The sequence below is a fragment of the Lactuca virosa genome, chromosome 4 (assembly GCF_052849685.1).
Source record: "Lactuca virosa cultivar CGN04683 chromosome 4, Lactuca_virosa_CGN04683_v6, whole genome shotgun sequence".
In the NCBI taxonomy this organism is placed as follows: Eukaryota; Viridiplantae; Streptophyta; class Magnoliopsida; order Asterales; family Asteraceae; genus Lactuca; species Lactuca virosa.
The window spans coordinates 373,409,825-373,425,154 of NC_136429.1; the positions used below are offsets into that span (position 1 = coordinate 373,409,825).

Here is a 15,330-nt window from a genome sequence, read left to right on the forward strand (position 1 = left end):
AGAAAACATAGATCCAAGGTATTTAGGGTTGCATGTACACTTAGGAGTGTTAGAATGCTCAAAACCCAACACGAGCATCGGGAGAAGACTCACCTGAATCGAAGAACTCTAAAACAATACAATACGATCCCTTTTCTGCACTGCTTGCACCTGCGAATCCATTAACACCAGAAGCAGATGAAATCTTAATTAATAACCCAAAACCCTCAAGTTTGACCCAAGGTCAAACTTGGTAAAAAAAGTCAACGGTCAACATAAGTCAGTTTAACAAGTCAACTTCAAGCTGAGTACGTCCAGCGTACTCAGCTCGTACGCATGGCGTACTCACCATCCAGGGACGGGACTCCTCACGAGTACGCACAACGTACCCAATGGTACGCCTAACGTACTCGACCAAAAGGCACTTTTCCATTAAGTGCTTAATCTCTTAAGCCCTTTTATCCAACACTTAGATCTAGTCCCACAACATCATTCGAAGTCATAAAGTTTCCACCTTTATGATTTTCCATGTCTAGAAAAGGTCCACAAGCCAAAACCTTAACTTATTTTTATCCATTTACACATCATGACACTTTCATGGAAGGAATAGAAGGATCAAGATCACATTTTTATGGATCCTAAAAGCTCCATAATGGATAAAGTTTCCAACTTTATCCATTAGAATGGTTCAAACCACCAAGATCTAGCCTTTAAGTATCAAAGTGGCCAAAAGTGAATCTTTTTCAACTTAATCCATTAAGTCCAAGTCTCCAACCTTCAGATCTGAATCACATTGATGTTTAGATGGATAAAGTTTCCAACTTTATCCATAACAAGGTCACAAACTTTCAAGATCTAAACATTATGTACTAAAATGACCAAAAGCTCATAACATCCAGAACTAGCTAGATCTAACAAATACATCATCAAGATTCAAACTTTATACCTCTAGAAGATAGATCAAGGTGAACACGGTCTGGATCTACAAGCTCCAATGCAACCAACACTTCTTTAATGAGTTCCTTATTCTCCAAGGTGCACCAAGAACACTCCAAAGCACTTAAAAACACCTTTTTTTTTCTCACAAGGCTCCATCTAGGGTTAGGGTTACAAGAGAGGGTGTTGGAGAGGTGGAGGCTGAGAATGGAATGGGATTGGGGAAGTTAAGGAGCTTAAATAGGGCTCAAACCACGAAAATAGGGTTTGGGCACTGATCGCGTACGCCCAACATATTCAGTTTACTCCCAGCATACTCAAGCATACTCAGTATGCCTAGCGTACTCAATTTATGCCCAGCGTAATAGACTAAGCCCAAAACCTTCCTAACTTCAAACGATCATAACTTCTTCATTCCAACTCCGTTTTCGATGATCTTTATATCCACGGAAAGGTATTGAGGAGCTCTACAACCCTATCTAATTACTTTTAACTTAAAACACATCGAACTAAAATCCATAATTCATAAAAGAAGTCTGAAACACTACTTTCCCATTTTACCCTTTGACCCCAAGGCATAAACCAAACTTTTGGATCACATAGCTACATTACCCACATCCAAATGGGCCTAAGCCGCTCTTCCCCCATAGGACGAAACCTGATACTTGATCTTCGGGTCACGACCCCAAATTGTGAAACGACTCGAAACAATGTGTTACAAAATTGACCCGAAAGAGTGAAAAGTTTGAATGTTTTGAATAACAATAGAAGATTTTTCCAAAAAATGAAGTAGTTGCTCTATGGAGGATCCGTCCTAGTCGTTCTGGAAGGAACTCGAGATTCTATAGTTTGTTACGACAGGTCTTGAAGATACGGAGACACTACTATTGTTCAGGGTAAAACTCCAAACCTTTACAAAGCACAAGAGCTTGAAACATGTTTTAGATAAAAATAATTTAAGGAAATTGAGTAATCTAACCATAATGCAATGTGTAGTTGAAAAAAATAACCAAAAAAATTGTTTTTGACAAAAATAACAACCAAGTTCGGAATTCGAGAGAGAGGAAAAAATATTTTTTCCTACACAAAAGTACATCTCGGACTGATAATCCAGACTGAAATCTCGGAGTTCGGAAAAAGAAAACTCCGAAATTTCATGAAAAAGTTCGAAATCCAATGAACAACTCCAAAATTTTAAGATTTTTTTTTGTTTTACTTAAATCTAACAAAAAAATTAAATAAACATAGTAAATATGAACTATATACGATATTAGGGCCTAAAATTGGATTTGATTGAAAAACTGTGACATTAAACACTTCAAATGAACATTTCAGACATAAATAGAGAGATTTAAAAAAAATGGAAAAAAACAAAAAAAAACTCTAAACTTTGAAGATCAAATCCAAAATAGAACATTTCGAATAAGTGACAAATTTTCAAAAAAAAAAAGAAAATATTTTTTCTTTAAAACGCTAATTTATAATGATTAATTTGCTCAATATATCTAAATTGTAAGACAACAAACACATGTATATAAAAAAGGATCTAAAATTCCAAATATTTATTCAGATATGAATATGATATATTCATATTCATATTGTAACTAAATTTTAAAAAACAAATGATTTAGAAATGTCGAAATAGAAAAAATTATAATTTTTAATGTACTGAAAAAAAAACCCTAAAATTAAAAAAAAACAAAAAATGGATAAAAGGGTTGATAGAATTTTTTTATAACTTTTTCTAGAACAAACCTAATAACAAGCAAAATGACAACAAGAAAGGGGTGTGGGATTGCTTTTGAACATCAAAAGTTCTTTTGGTAGGACCTTTTATAGAAGGATTTTTTTTGCAAAAGATGATATTTAAAATGTGTTTGGATTAATAAAATGATTTTTGGTCTAATTTTTATATGTAAAGTCCCAAAAAGTCACAAAATGTGACTTTTTGAAACCCTTTTTTTTCCTATTTGCAAAAAATCATTTCAAAAGAATTTTTTTATTATCCAAACATCTTTTTGTTTTTTTTTTTATTTTTTAAAAAAATTAAAAGTTAAAAAGCTATTCTAAAAGAAATATCAAACACCCTCCAAGTAATAATGATTGCGATTAAATTTTAAAAATATGAATGATTTTGATTTTTTTTTTCAAAAAAACTAAACAGAATATTGTCCACTGGAAGTTAATCATTTCCTCAGTTTTCTTTTTTCTTGTTAATTTATTTTCTTTTATCTTATATATGATTGATAGGGCAAGATCAAGTAAACGTGTTCTTTAAGATTCAAATACTTCGACATTTCCTCCCAAATCGCTCATCCTTGCAATTCTTTTTCAGTTTGTAAGGTTTGTCGTCGTCCAAGGACCTCATTCAATAACAATCACAACGAGGTTTATGAAATTTTCACCACAGTGTACTTCATCATGAATCCTCATCATAATTCCAATCAAGATCCAACAATTGCTTCCATACTTCAACAGGTGCTCTGCTTCCCTTTCTACTTTTTCTTTTCGAACATATTGTTAACTAGCTGATTACTCCATCGGCTCCCAAAACATAACTGCAATTCGGTTTTCGAACGTATATGTGAAGTTTATCTTTATGGTGAGCTAATTAAATGTATTAAATGATGAACAGGTTAACTCTCTCATTTATCAGCAAACGTACAATGGTAGTGTTGTAGGATTATATCCCAATAATAGGCCAATTGATGCTCCATCTAGTTTCATGAATTTCTCTAATCAGCCCATTCCCTTGCAAAGCCCTACGGATCAATTCCCCAACGGTATTGGTAGATTCAATCCCCAGCACAATTGCAATCCCTTTCCTCCAAACCAGTTTAATTCTTCTCAACAACAAGGCCAGTTCTTTGCTAATAACTCCATGAATCATCCTGTATACAACCAAAATGTTGGTAGACCATTGCAATTACAAAACCCTAATTATGCCCAATATCCTCCTGGCAATTTTCCCATGTTCCAAATCCATAATAAGAATACAACGAGTCATCAAAATCCTGGATTTCCTGCAAGTCAGCAATTTGGCATGTCTAATTTCAGTAGAAGCTCCTTTGAACATGGTAATCAAGGACAACAGAGATTTCATTCACCAATGATGGATGGCAATTTGCCTAATATGGGTCAGCAGTTACAAGGGAACCAATTTCAACCCAATGCTTCTGTTTCAGTTCTAACACAGAAATCACACAACTTCCATGCTACTCCCAATAATTTACAGGTATCAGTTTTGTTGTTATGTTCAGCTTTTTGGTGTGCAATAATCTATGTATTCTTCATGTTGATACTAAAAAATGGATAGTTTTTGGTGCTTGAAAGATTTTTATATCCTTAGTCTCTTAGCATTTCTAGCTGCCTTACACGATGTAACAAATGGGATTTTTAGAGATTTTTAGCATCAGGTGGCTTGTGGGTAATCAGTTAACTATTGATGGTATAAGTGAAGAGATAATTTAAGTGAGAATGTCCAAATTTCCATTGTGGGCATTAGCACAAAAGAGTCTTTACATATGGTCTTTGACAACAATAGGATTTGAAGTTTGTAGCCTGTTGCATATGCATATTTAGCTGTGTTGTTTTGATTATAGATCAAAAGTCAAAACTACATAACCTCAATGATGTCTATTTCGTTTTTGGTAATTTTGCATGTTCTAGAACCACATTTCTCAAGGTGTGGGACCCCAAAGTCACAATTTCCCCATGAATGGCACTATACATCATGGTAATCAAGGACAACAGAGATTTGTTTCACAGCAAGGGAGCTTATATTCACCCCATGCTTCTACTTTAGTCCAAGCACATAACCCTTCTCCTACAATCACAAATTTTAAGGTATCAGTTCTTCTTGTCTTATCTGTAGTCTGTAGTCTGTACTTCTTTCTGGCATACAAATTATTGATGCTAAAAGTTGATTGGCTTTATTGACTTGTAATTAGCTAACTAAGGTCTTTGATTTCTATACCATCTACAAAAGATGTAGTTGATGTTAGAAGAGAAATGAGTCACAAATCTATTTTGTCATACAACTTGTTTATAGAATCTGAAGCTAAATTAGCTGGATTTTGTTGAGATAAATCATAAGTAGTAGAAAACATGATAGATTTTTTTTTTTTTTTTTTTGTGGTAGAGCAATATATTCGCTTTAAATTCAGAATGCTATGAACAGGACAAAAAAGGAACTTTGTCTCAACCCAAGAACTTCACAGGAAATAAAAAGAATCACACCTCACGTAAAGGGTATGTTTTATGCTTAATAAGCTTCATAATCTCTTTTTCATTCTTCACTAAATGAATTATTAATTCGCATAAAGCTCGAGTGTGTGCAGATATAAATCCCCGTTTCAGCATGCAAAACATGTCAAAAATGGAAACATGAATAAAGGTGAACACCTCATAGTTAGTTGATGCGCTTCTTTGTTGCATAGAGTTAGTTTTTAATTTTAAGAAAAGGTTAAATGTAAGAAAAAACAATATACTTTTGTTTATTACACCAACATACTCTCATTTCTTTCTATTACAACATTGTGCATTTGCAATATGAATAAAGTTCATCACCTCATAGTTAGTTGATGCACTTCTTTCACTAATCATTATTCATTTTGATTCTTAAATATCAGAGGGTAAGAGCAATGCTTCAGTAAATTCACATCCTCAAAATTCCACCAATTTCAAAATAAAGTAATTTCTTTGCCCTTCAATGTTCAACTTTCAGTTCTTTACTCGTATTTTACCAACTAAATTACAACATGATTAATGAACACAAGATTCAATCTAATAAGCTATACATCAATGCATTTTTTTGACTTAATACAGAAAGAACTACTTAATACAACTTGTGTTTTTAATAAGGGTAAACTTGTCATTTATAGAAAAGTACGCTCTTTTAATTACACGGATGAAGAAATTAAGCAGTGGCATGAGGATCGTAAGAAGAACTATCCCACAAGTGTGAAAAAATCCAAGGAAGAAAAGATATCCATGTTACGTTGTAAGGTATGTTAAATAGCAATGCACTTTTATTTCTTTCTATTTCATTTTTTTTTCTTATTTCCTTTGGAAAATCTACTCAATTATATACGAAAACTTTCCACATAAGAATGAGAAAACTGAAATATGTTTTTATTTTGCAGGAATTGAAAAAAATATTGGTAAAGCAGGCCGAATTGGGTTGTGGAGTTGCTGATATTCCATCATGTTATTTATCCGGTCTCTCTACTCCTGTAAGAGCCTTTACTTTTAATTATTTTTGTTATCACCTTTTAAGTATTTTATATTTATGGTTATAAATTATTTTTACACCTAATCAAAATCCAAGAGTAAGAAATAGAAATTTTGGATTCAAGTATTGGATCTTCCTTTTCCCTTGCTCCTTGAAAATAAGATTGTTTCGGTAAATCACATCATCCGGCATCCGCAAACCACTTCTTTTTTGTTTTTTGTTTTTTTTTGAAAGAGCCAAAGCTGAGCAAACTTTATTAAAAAGAATAAAAGAATACAAAACAAGTTTCAGACTAGACATGGCATCAATCACATGTCTAGGGATCCCTATTTGAATAATCTCAACAAAGATCATATCCAAATAGAAATCCCCTAAGGTACAAGCCACTTGATTTGAAAGTAAGCAACAGAATCCGTCAATTCCTTTAATCATATAACTGCCAACCAAAATCTCCAAAGAAATAATCTCACAAACACCCAATACCACATACAATTAACAACTCCCATTCTGCTTCTTATTATTACTGCTTTCACTCTCCTTGTACCTCTTGTCCATAACATGGATACCCCAGTCCTTACACACATCAGCATACAACATATTATCCTGAATCTTCATCCCAAGCAATTTTAACTGAATCTCCTTTTCTATACATACAATATATCACCTCATTACAAGGACAAATCACAGCTCTAAATTGCCTAGAATTTCTCTCATGCCAAATATGAGCCAACACAAGTTTCCTAATCACAGAAACTATTGATTTCCCCTTAGTATAACAGCAAACCTTAAAAATTAAGTCATTCCAGCAATCATAGTTAATTCTGATCCCAGTCTTATTATTGAAATGCTCCCAAATCTGGTTGGAATAATCACACTTGAAGAATAAGTGGTCATGGGAATCAATGACATTAAGGCACAAAGGACATAGAAGTCTACCTTTAGTTTCCCACACTTTAACTCGATCCTGAGTTTTCAATTTTCCCAAAAATAGCCATCCAAAGAATGAAGGCATTCCTTGGTATGTTATTGCTAAACCACACAACATTATACCAAGGAACTTTAGTTCCAAAATTATTCAAGTCCTTCCAAACCTGATTACAAGAGAAATGTTGACTAACACCATTCGAATCTCTCCAAACAATACTATCAACTTGGCTCCCACTATTACAGAACATAGGACCATCCTCCAAACCTGGATAAATTTCCAACCAATCATTTGGCCAACAGCATTGAGCATTCACCAAAATATCCTCAACTTTAGATTGATCATTAAATCCTTTGCTAACCCATTCCCTTTTAGAAATCAGCATACTGATGATGCCAATAGGATGCCACCAGTCATGCCATATGGATGTATTTTCACAATTTCCAATACTTGAAACAATGTGAGGGTCTTAAGCATTTTCGGACATTTAAAAACCTTTTCCAAGTCCACTTCAGGTTAACCTCAAATAAAATATCCCAAAAATTTCTATCTTTAATATGAAATTGATAAACCCACCTTACCCACAAAGAATTCTGATTATTCACAATATTCCACACATGTTTTGACAGCAAAACATCATTCCACTTCTTTAAATCTTTCAGACCCAAACCACAATAACATTTAGGAGTACACACAATTTTCCAGTTAACTTTTGCCACGAACCCATCTACCCTCTTCATCAAGCACCAAAGAAATACGATTCTTGTTCATTCGACTTTTAACAGTTTTATGAAAAAAAACTGGTATTCCTTAAGCCATTTAATTTTAGTCTGTAGAAGAAGCTTCTCCTCATCCTCACTAGCCTCATAAAACTCCAACAAAACTTTAACATGCATGATCTTCTCTAATTACAGAATTAAAAGGATCCTTATCTAATTCAACTTGCTTAGCATCCAAGGACCTCCTTAAATCATGTAACCTCTTTCCAGAGCAGTTAAAGGTATTAAACAGATTTCGACAAGGCTTCTTCAACAATTTTAGTTTCTGAGTAACTCTAAACATGAATTTTGCAATCCCACACATCCTTTACCATCGGCAAAAACTCCTCCTTATCATCAACAAAATTCACAAACTTAAAAGGATGGATTCTTCTAGACTTATTCACAGGAATAGCCAGAAACACGATAAGGCTTAAAGATAGCATGAGCCAATGGGAAATTCTCCAAGAATTTCAAATTAGCCATAACCCTATCCAACTTCTTAAGAATATACCATTCACCCCAGCAGGTGACTTAGTCCAGGTAAATTGAAGACCTGTACAGTTAATATCCTCAACTTCTATTATATTAATGCAATCCAGAAAATCAGCAACTCCCTCAGGAATTTTTGATGAACTAATAGAGCATTCCGAAGGCTTCATAGCAACATTAAAATCACCCATTAAAGCCAAGGCCTTATTATCAACAACTAATCTATGTTTCCCCAAATTCTCCCAAAGATGTCTTCTATCAATATACTGCGATGCAGCATAAATAAATGAGATATACATCTCACAGTTTGTCTCTATGGTTCTAATAAGACAATGAATGATCTGATTAGTATGAGATAACACCATCAAATCAAAAATATTGGGATTCCATCCAATAATGATTCTAGCACCTGACATACAAGAAGAATTATTGGACACCCACTCCCAATTCCCAAAACCCTAGAGCACACTCTAGCCAACTTCATGTCTTTCACATGCGATTCCAATATAGCACATAAACCAAGATTATTCCCCCTAATCACCTCAGTTTGCTTAATACTTTTATTCAGACCCCTAATATTCCAAGCACCTATATTTTCTTCATTGGATAATAATAGTATTTTTGGCATTTTCCCCCTCAAATGCTTGAGAACCTATAACTCCTTCCTTATTCTTTCCCATACTCTGATAAGATCCAACTAGATTCAAATCAGAACCATTCCCCAAAACATCTTCATTCCCTCCATATTCTGAATCACCAATCTTTTCCATACCCATATTAGGAGGTTTAAAATCACTAACAGGTAACCCAGAAACACCCAAACTACCATTCATAGCATCTTCCTCCATTCTTTCTACAAAATCTTCTACAATCGACCCCAAAACTTCAAATCTATTCATGTTACTTTTCTTGTTTTCTGCTCCAGAATTCATCAAATTACCTCCTTTCACATTCTCTTTATTTTCCATTTATCCTTTGCCTTGAATGACAGTTTCAATTTTACTATTCCCATTCTGCTCCCTCTTCAATCCCACATTAGTACTACTATTAGCAGCTTCAAATGCCTGATTCCAATGGCTAACACTGCTATTCATCCATTTCCCATTTTGCCCCTTCCCATATCCACCCTTATTTCCCCCATTACCTCTATTGACATTCCCTTTACTAGTACTCCAATGGCTAACATGACTATTCTGAAATTGTTTATTCCCACCATTTCCTTTCATCCCACTATTGCTCCCTGATTTTGCTCCCCCATTACCTCCTTTCTTAATCACTTCAGTAAAACCCTCATCATCCATAACTCCTTTCCCTTTAGACTTTTGACTATTCTCTTTCTCATTCAACTCCTTAACAATCTTCCTTTCACTCATAGCAGCCACACAAATCTTCTCAGCATGACCATAAACTTTACAGTGTGAACATCGAGAAGGATACCAAGCATATTCCACAGCAAATTCCTGATTAACAGCAGAATTCAACACAAAATCCCAAGTTGTCACCTCTATATTTTTTTTTTCCATTCCTTCTCAGCTGACATTTCAACCAGGATCCTAGCATAAGCATTCTTGCCTTTATGTTCAAGACACATTTCCTCCGTATAAGAATCAAAAGCCAATGGAATTCCCAACTTGCTAGCAATTATACATAGATTCTCTCCACTCCACACTTCCAAAGGCAGATCATAAATTTTAATCCACACTGGAACCTTGTTATGACTGTTTTTAGTAAGTGTAAGACCAGGTCTCCATCTCTGCAAAAATATAGGAATGTTAAGGGCTACCCTCCAAAATAGCTTGCATCCCTGCTCATTTGAAAATTTAAAAAACAGGAATCCCTTGCTATTCATAAACATATCCTCCAGTCCCACATTCCTCCACATACGTTTTAATTCCTTTTGAATAGCAGGAAAAGCCATCTTCTTATCTATCATATAACCATACAGAGTATTAGAATACGGGATACTAGCTTTTTTCAGATTCTCAATTGGAATAATATCATCCTTCCCATCCCCTGCAGGAATATACTTAACTTCTATCTTCCCTTTATGCATTGCTCCCCTAGTTCTTGTTTCCCCTTCCCATCATTATCAATAACAACATTACCATTCCCCTTTCCAGCAGGACCCAGCAAGGAAATTAATGCTATTAATAACAGTTCCCACCCTACTAGTGTCCCTATTCTGCATTGGATCAACAATCCTATCACCAATTTCATTTTCAGACTCTGATACACCTTCCTTAGTATTAATCAGATTCCCAGTTTTATCCCAATACACATTAGAACCATTGCTAGCATCCTCCCCATTACCCATAATAACTTCATCAGTTTTAAACTTATTTTCCTTCTCCTCTTGATTCTGATTAATATCCTTTAAGAAAGAAAATCCCACTCCAGGTCCAAATTCCTCAAAAGCAATGTTGCTCTTCTTATCCATCATTAAGTCCAATTTCCACATTACTAATTCTAGTAGCTTCATCATAATATTCAACACTACCAGATGATTTATGGCCAATAACATCACTAACAGCAATCGATGACCTCATCTGATTAGTAATGTGTTTCAATTCAACATTCAGACTTAAGATCTCTTCACCACTCATAGAACCACCCCAATTTTTAGAAAGGGAAGCAGGTAAGTATTACCTGTAGGAATTTGAACATCGGGAACAACTGAAGTGTTACTCCCAGAATGAATTTGCTCAACATTCGAATACACCACCTTAGTCAAATCATTTCCAGCATTCAACTGAAAACTCGAATCCGATTCCCACATCCCTTCACTCCAAGATTCAACCTCCGTTTCTTCTTCCGTCACATCATTGTCGTAGTACCCTTCAGCTTCCATAGGGGAACTGCGATCACTATCATTTCTACCCCTATTCTTTACTCTACGTGCCTTTCCTTCCAATTTCCACTTAGCTTTTCCAATTCCCGTAGCTACAGCTCCAGTCGCACTAGGCTTACGACGAGTCCGATAGATTGTAGCTGAGGACTGCTCCACAACCCCTGGAGGAACCACTTCATTCACATCTACTTCCGTTCTAACATAGCGAATCGCAACACTCTTGTCCGGAGGCTTCACCTTAACATCCTTCAATCAATCCTGTTTGGAAGAAGCACCCATCGCAACAACGGAAATGGATGAGAAAATTCTTCAGCACTAAGATGGAACAACTCACCGGTGAAGAAGCAACGACGAAATCAAGCCAAAAACGCGCCGTCGATCAGAGAGAATTGTAGAGAGAGAAAGCGTTTCATCCATCCATAACCACTTCTTTTTTGTTGCCTCATAACTCAAATGATTACTTATTACTCAATATTTTCCATTTAATATATATATTGTTTACTATCTAAATGGCTTTATTTATTGGTGTTGGATTCTCGGTTGAGCAGCCTCAAATAACAAGTGATAGCGGTCATATACGAATATGTACCTTGAATGTAGGAAGAGTGGATGAGAATAAGTTGGTGCAACTAACCGATGCATTAAGAAAAAGGAAAGTGGACATTGCTTGTATACAAGAGACTAAATGGAAGGGGGCGGAAACCACCGAGTGTAATGGCTATAAGTTGTGGTATGCCAGCCTGGAGAACACTGTAAATGGTGTAGGAGTCTTGCTATCAAAGAATCTTATAGACAATGTAGTACAAGTTAGAAGATGTTTTGATAGGATTATATCGATTAAGGTAGTGGTAGAGGAGGAGGTAGTGCACGTTATCTCTGCGTACGCACCACATCCCACATTGGAAGAGTCAAAAAAGATGAGTTTTTGGGAATCATTAGATGATATAGTAAAAGGAATACCTATGAATGAATGTATATTCTTAGGGGGAGACTTCAATGGACATATAGGAAAAGAGGCGGATGGGTATGAGACAGTGCACGGTGGTTTAGGACATGGCACTAGGAACGAAGAGGGACACAGGCTACTAGGGTTTGCAACTGCACACGATTTGGTGGTCTCAAACTCCTTTTTTAAAAAGAAGGATGCGCATTTAATTACCTTTCAGACTGAGAGTGAGGGGAAAAGCACTCAAAATGACTACCTTCTTTTGCGAAAACGATATCTTAGTGCGTGCATAGATTGCATGGTGTTATCGGGGGAGATTAGCATTTCGGAACACAGACTGTTGATCATGGACTTATACATGAGCATGATAAAGAGCATTGCAAGAGAGGTTGTTGTAAATGTACTCATTTATAGCAGTGAAAATTGCTTTGTGTTTGAATGACATTGCTATACTTGGGTAGATTTTTCAAAGTACAATGTTGTAATATGGGAAAATCAAAGTAGGATGCTATAATAAAGAATCAATAAAAGTACGTTGCTATTTCTTTCATTTCCCAAGCATGCCAACATTTTCTCAAGGCTAAATGTAAGAAAGAGCAATGTACTTTCATTTATTTGTGTATTATGGCATCTTACTTCCATTTCATTTTACTATAACATTGTACTTTGAATTTCTTTTCTTATTAAAGCATTGTATTTTGAGAAATCTATCACATTTTACAATCAAATGAGAAACTAAAATATGCTTTTATTTTGTAGGAAATGAAGGAATTACATGCAAAACAAGCTCAATTGGCTTGTGAAGTTGCCGATCTATCTATTCTTGTATGAGCCTTTGCTTTTAATTATTATTTGATATCACCTTTTAAGCCTTTAATATTACTATTATTTATTACTTAAAATTTAACCTTTTTAACCGGCTAATATGTATTACTTAGTACTTAACATTTAACATATACTATATATTACTTATTAAATTATTACAACTTGTTAGAGGGTGTTTGGGATTTCATTTTGAACCTCAAAATGGCTTTTAGGAAAAATGATTTGTTGACTTATGGTGGTGAGAAAATGAGTTTTCTTTTAAAGTGTTTGGATTAGTTTTTGTAGTGGAAAAAGTCAATTAGTTAATAAGTTGTTTTTTAAAAAATGCTTGTCTTAGCTTTTACATGTTTTAGGAGGAATTTGTATTTTACAACCAAAAAGTTATTAGGAGTTTTGAAAAGTTAGAAATCCTAACTTATTGAAATCTTCTTTTTGAAGAGTCCATGAGAAGTTATTTTAGAAGTCCTTTTCATATTGCCAAACACTTTTCAAAAAGTTAATAAGTTGTTTTTAAATGAAATCCCAAGCACCCTCTTAGTCTCTATCATCTTTTTTGTATTACCTACTTATAGTTTGTTACTTATTTATATGTCTAATCTAGTACATACCGTATTTTATTTACTATTTACTATTTACCATTTATGAATTATTCTTTATCATTCAACATTTCCCTTCTAATATTTATTGTTTACTATCTAATAGCTTTATTTATTGGTTTTTGTTTGAGCAGCTTCCGAAAAGGCCTCATCTCAAAGGCCAAGTACGAATATGCACCATAAATGTTGGAACATTGAATGATAAGTTATTGAAATTGACAAATACATTAAGAAAAAGGAAAGTGGATATCGCATGCATACAAAAAACCAAGTGGAAGGGGGAGGAAGCTACACTCGAGTGTAACGGGTATAACTTGTGGCATGCAGGACTAGAGAACGCAATAAACGGTGTAGGGATCTTGATATCAACAAACCTCAAAGACAACGTAGTAGAAGTTAAAAGATGCTGCGATAGGATCATTGCGATCAAGGTAGCAGTAGAGAGAAAGATGGTGAACGTCGTCTGCGTATACGCACCACATGCCACGCTAGAAGATTCGATAAAGAGGAGTTTTTGGGAATCATTAGATGATATAGTAAAAGGTATACCTATCAATGAATGTATATTCTTAGGGGGAGACTTCAATGGACATATAGGAAAAAAGGCGGATGGATATGAGACAGTGCACGGTGGTTTTGGATTTGGTACTAGGAACGATGAGGGACATAGGTTACTAGAGTTTGCAACTGCACACGATTTGGTGGTTGCAAACTCCTTTTATAAAAAGAGGGATGCGCATTTGATTACCTTTCACAATGAGGGGTATAATAGTCAAAATGACTACCTCCTTTTGCGAAAATGGGACCGTAAGGCGTGTATAGATTGTAAGGCGTTACCGGGAGAGACGAGTGCTTCGCAACACAAGTTGTTGGTCATGGACTTATACATGAGCATGAGAAAGCGCATTGTAAGACACGTTAATGTACTAAATTATAGTAGTGAAAATTGCTTTGCATTTAGATGTAACTAGAGTGATCTTACGTACCAAACATGCTAAATACGAAAGTATAGGGACCAAACCTGCCAATATACAAAAGTCCTGTGGCCAAAGTCTGAAACCCAAAAAAGTCTAGGGACCAAACATGACAATTAAGGACCAAACCTGCCGAGATATACGAAAGTCTTGTGGCCAGAGTCTGAAACCCAAAATGTGTAGGTACCCAACCTGTTAATATAGAAAAGAAAAGTGTTGTGGCCAAAGTTTGAAAGCCAATTTTCTTCTTATTAAGATATTGTTTCTTAGAAAATCTATCCGGTTATATTGTACTTTTGATTTTTTTTTTCTTATTAGGACATCATACTTCGAAAAATCCACTCAATTATAGCAGTGCAAAATTGCTTTGTGTTTGGATGACATTGTTGTATTTTTCAAAGTACAATGCTGTAATAGGATGAAATAAAAAATAGGATGCTAATGCTATAACAAACAAATCAATGAAAATATGTTGCTATTTTTTACATCTAATCATTTTCTCATTTATCTTGTCTTCAGAAGAGAAACCCTAATAGGAAAAAACACAAAAAAGAACAGTTGAAAAAGGGAAAGCTTCATAACAAAAGAGGAAAAACATTTCAAAATGACCAAATCGCCAAGAAAGCAAAGACCAGATAATCCCAACTAACAACCCAAACATCATTTCTGTTGATGTAATTATGATGTTATAATAGCATTCGTGTTTGTAATTTCTTGTGAAATATTGACCAAAAGTAGAGAATGTCTTCTTTTGTTCTTTTTATTTTAATTTTACATTTATAAGGATTATTAATGACAAACATCTTTTATTCATTATT

The 15,330-nt window shown here is 34.7% G+C and overlaps 1 protein-coding gene across 3 annotated transcripts; it reads left to right on the plus strand.

The window, feature by feature from the left end:
• The first annotated feature begins 3,164 nt into the window (after positions 1-3,164).
• On the plus strand, positions 3,165-15,325 carry LOC145108750 (uncharacterized). 3 transcript variants are annotated; one of them, XM_079045825.1, is made up of 12 exons: positions 3,165-3,393; positions 3,551-4,150; positions 4,585-4,761; positions 5,057-5,166; positions 5,256-5,311; positions 5,547-5,607; positions 5,799-5,922; positions 6,060-6,149; positions 11,720-12,505; positions 12,877-12,942; positions 13,673-14,446; positions 15,032-15,325. In XM_079045825.1, the coding sequence occupies exons 1-12, from the start codon at positions 3,337-3,339 to the stop codon at positions 15,149-15,151; spliced, it is 3,021 nt and encodes a 1,006-aa protein (XP_078901951.1). In that variant the 5' UTR covers positions 3,165-3,336; the 3' UTR covers positions 15,152-15,325. The 3 variants fall into 3 exon arrangements, with proteins under 3 accessions (XP_078901951.1, XP_078901952.1, XP_078901953.1); XM_079045826.1 differs by having other exon boundaries at positions 3,166-3,393; positions 5,096-5,166; XM_079045827.1 differs by lacking the exon at positions 11,720-12,505 and having other exon boundaries at positions 3,168-3,393.
• The last annotated feature ends 5 nt before the right edge of the window (positions 15,326-15,330 follow it).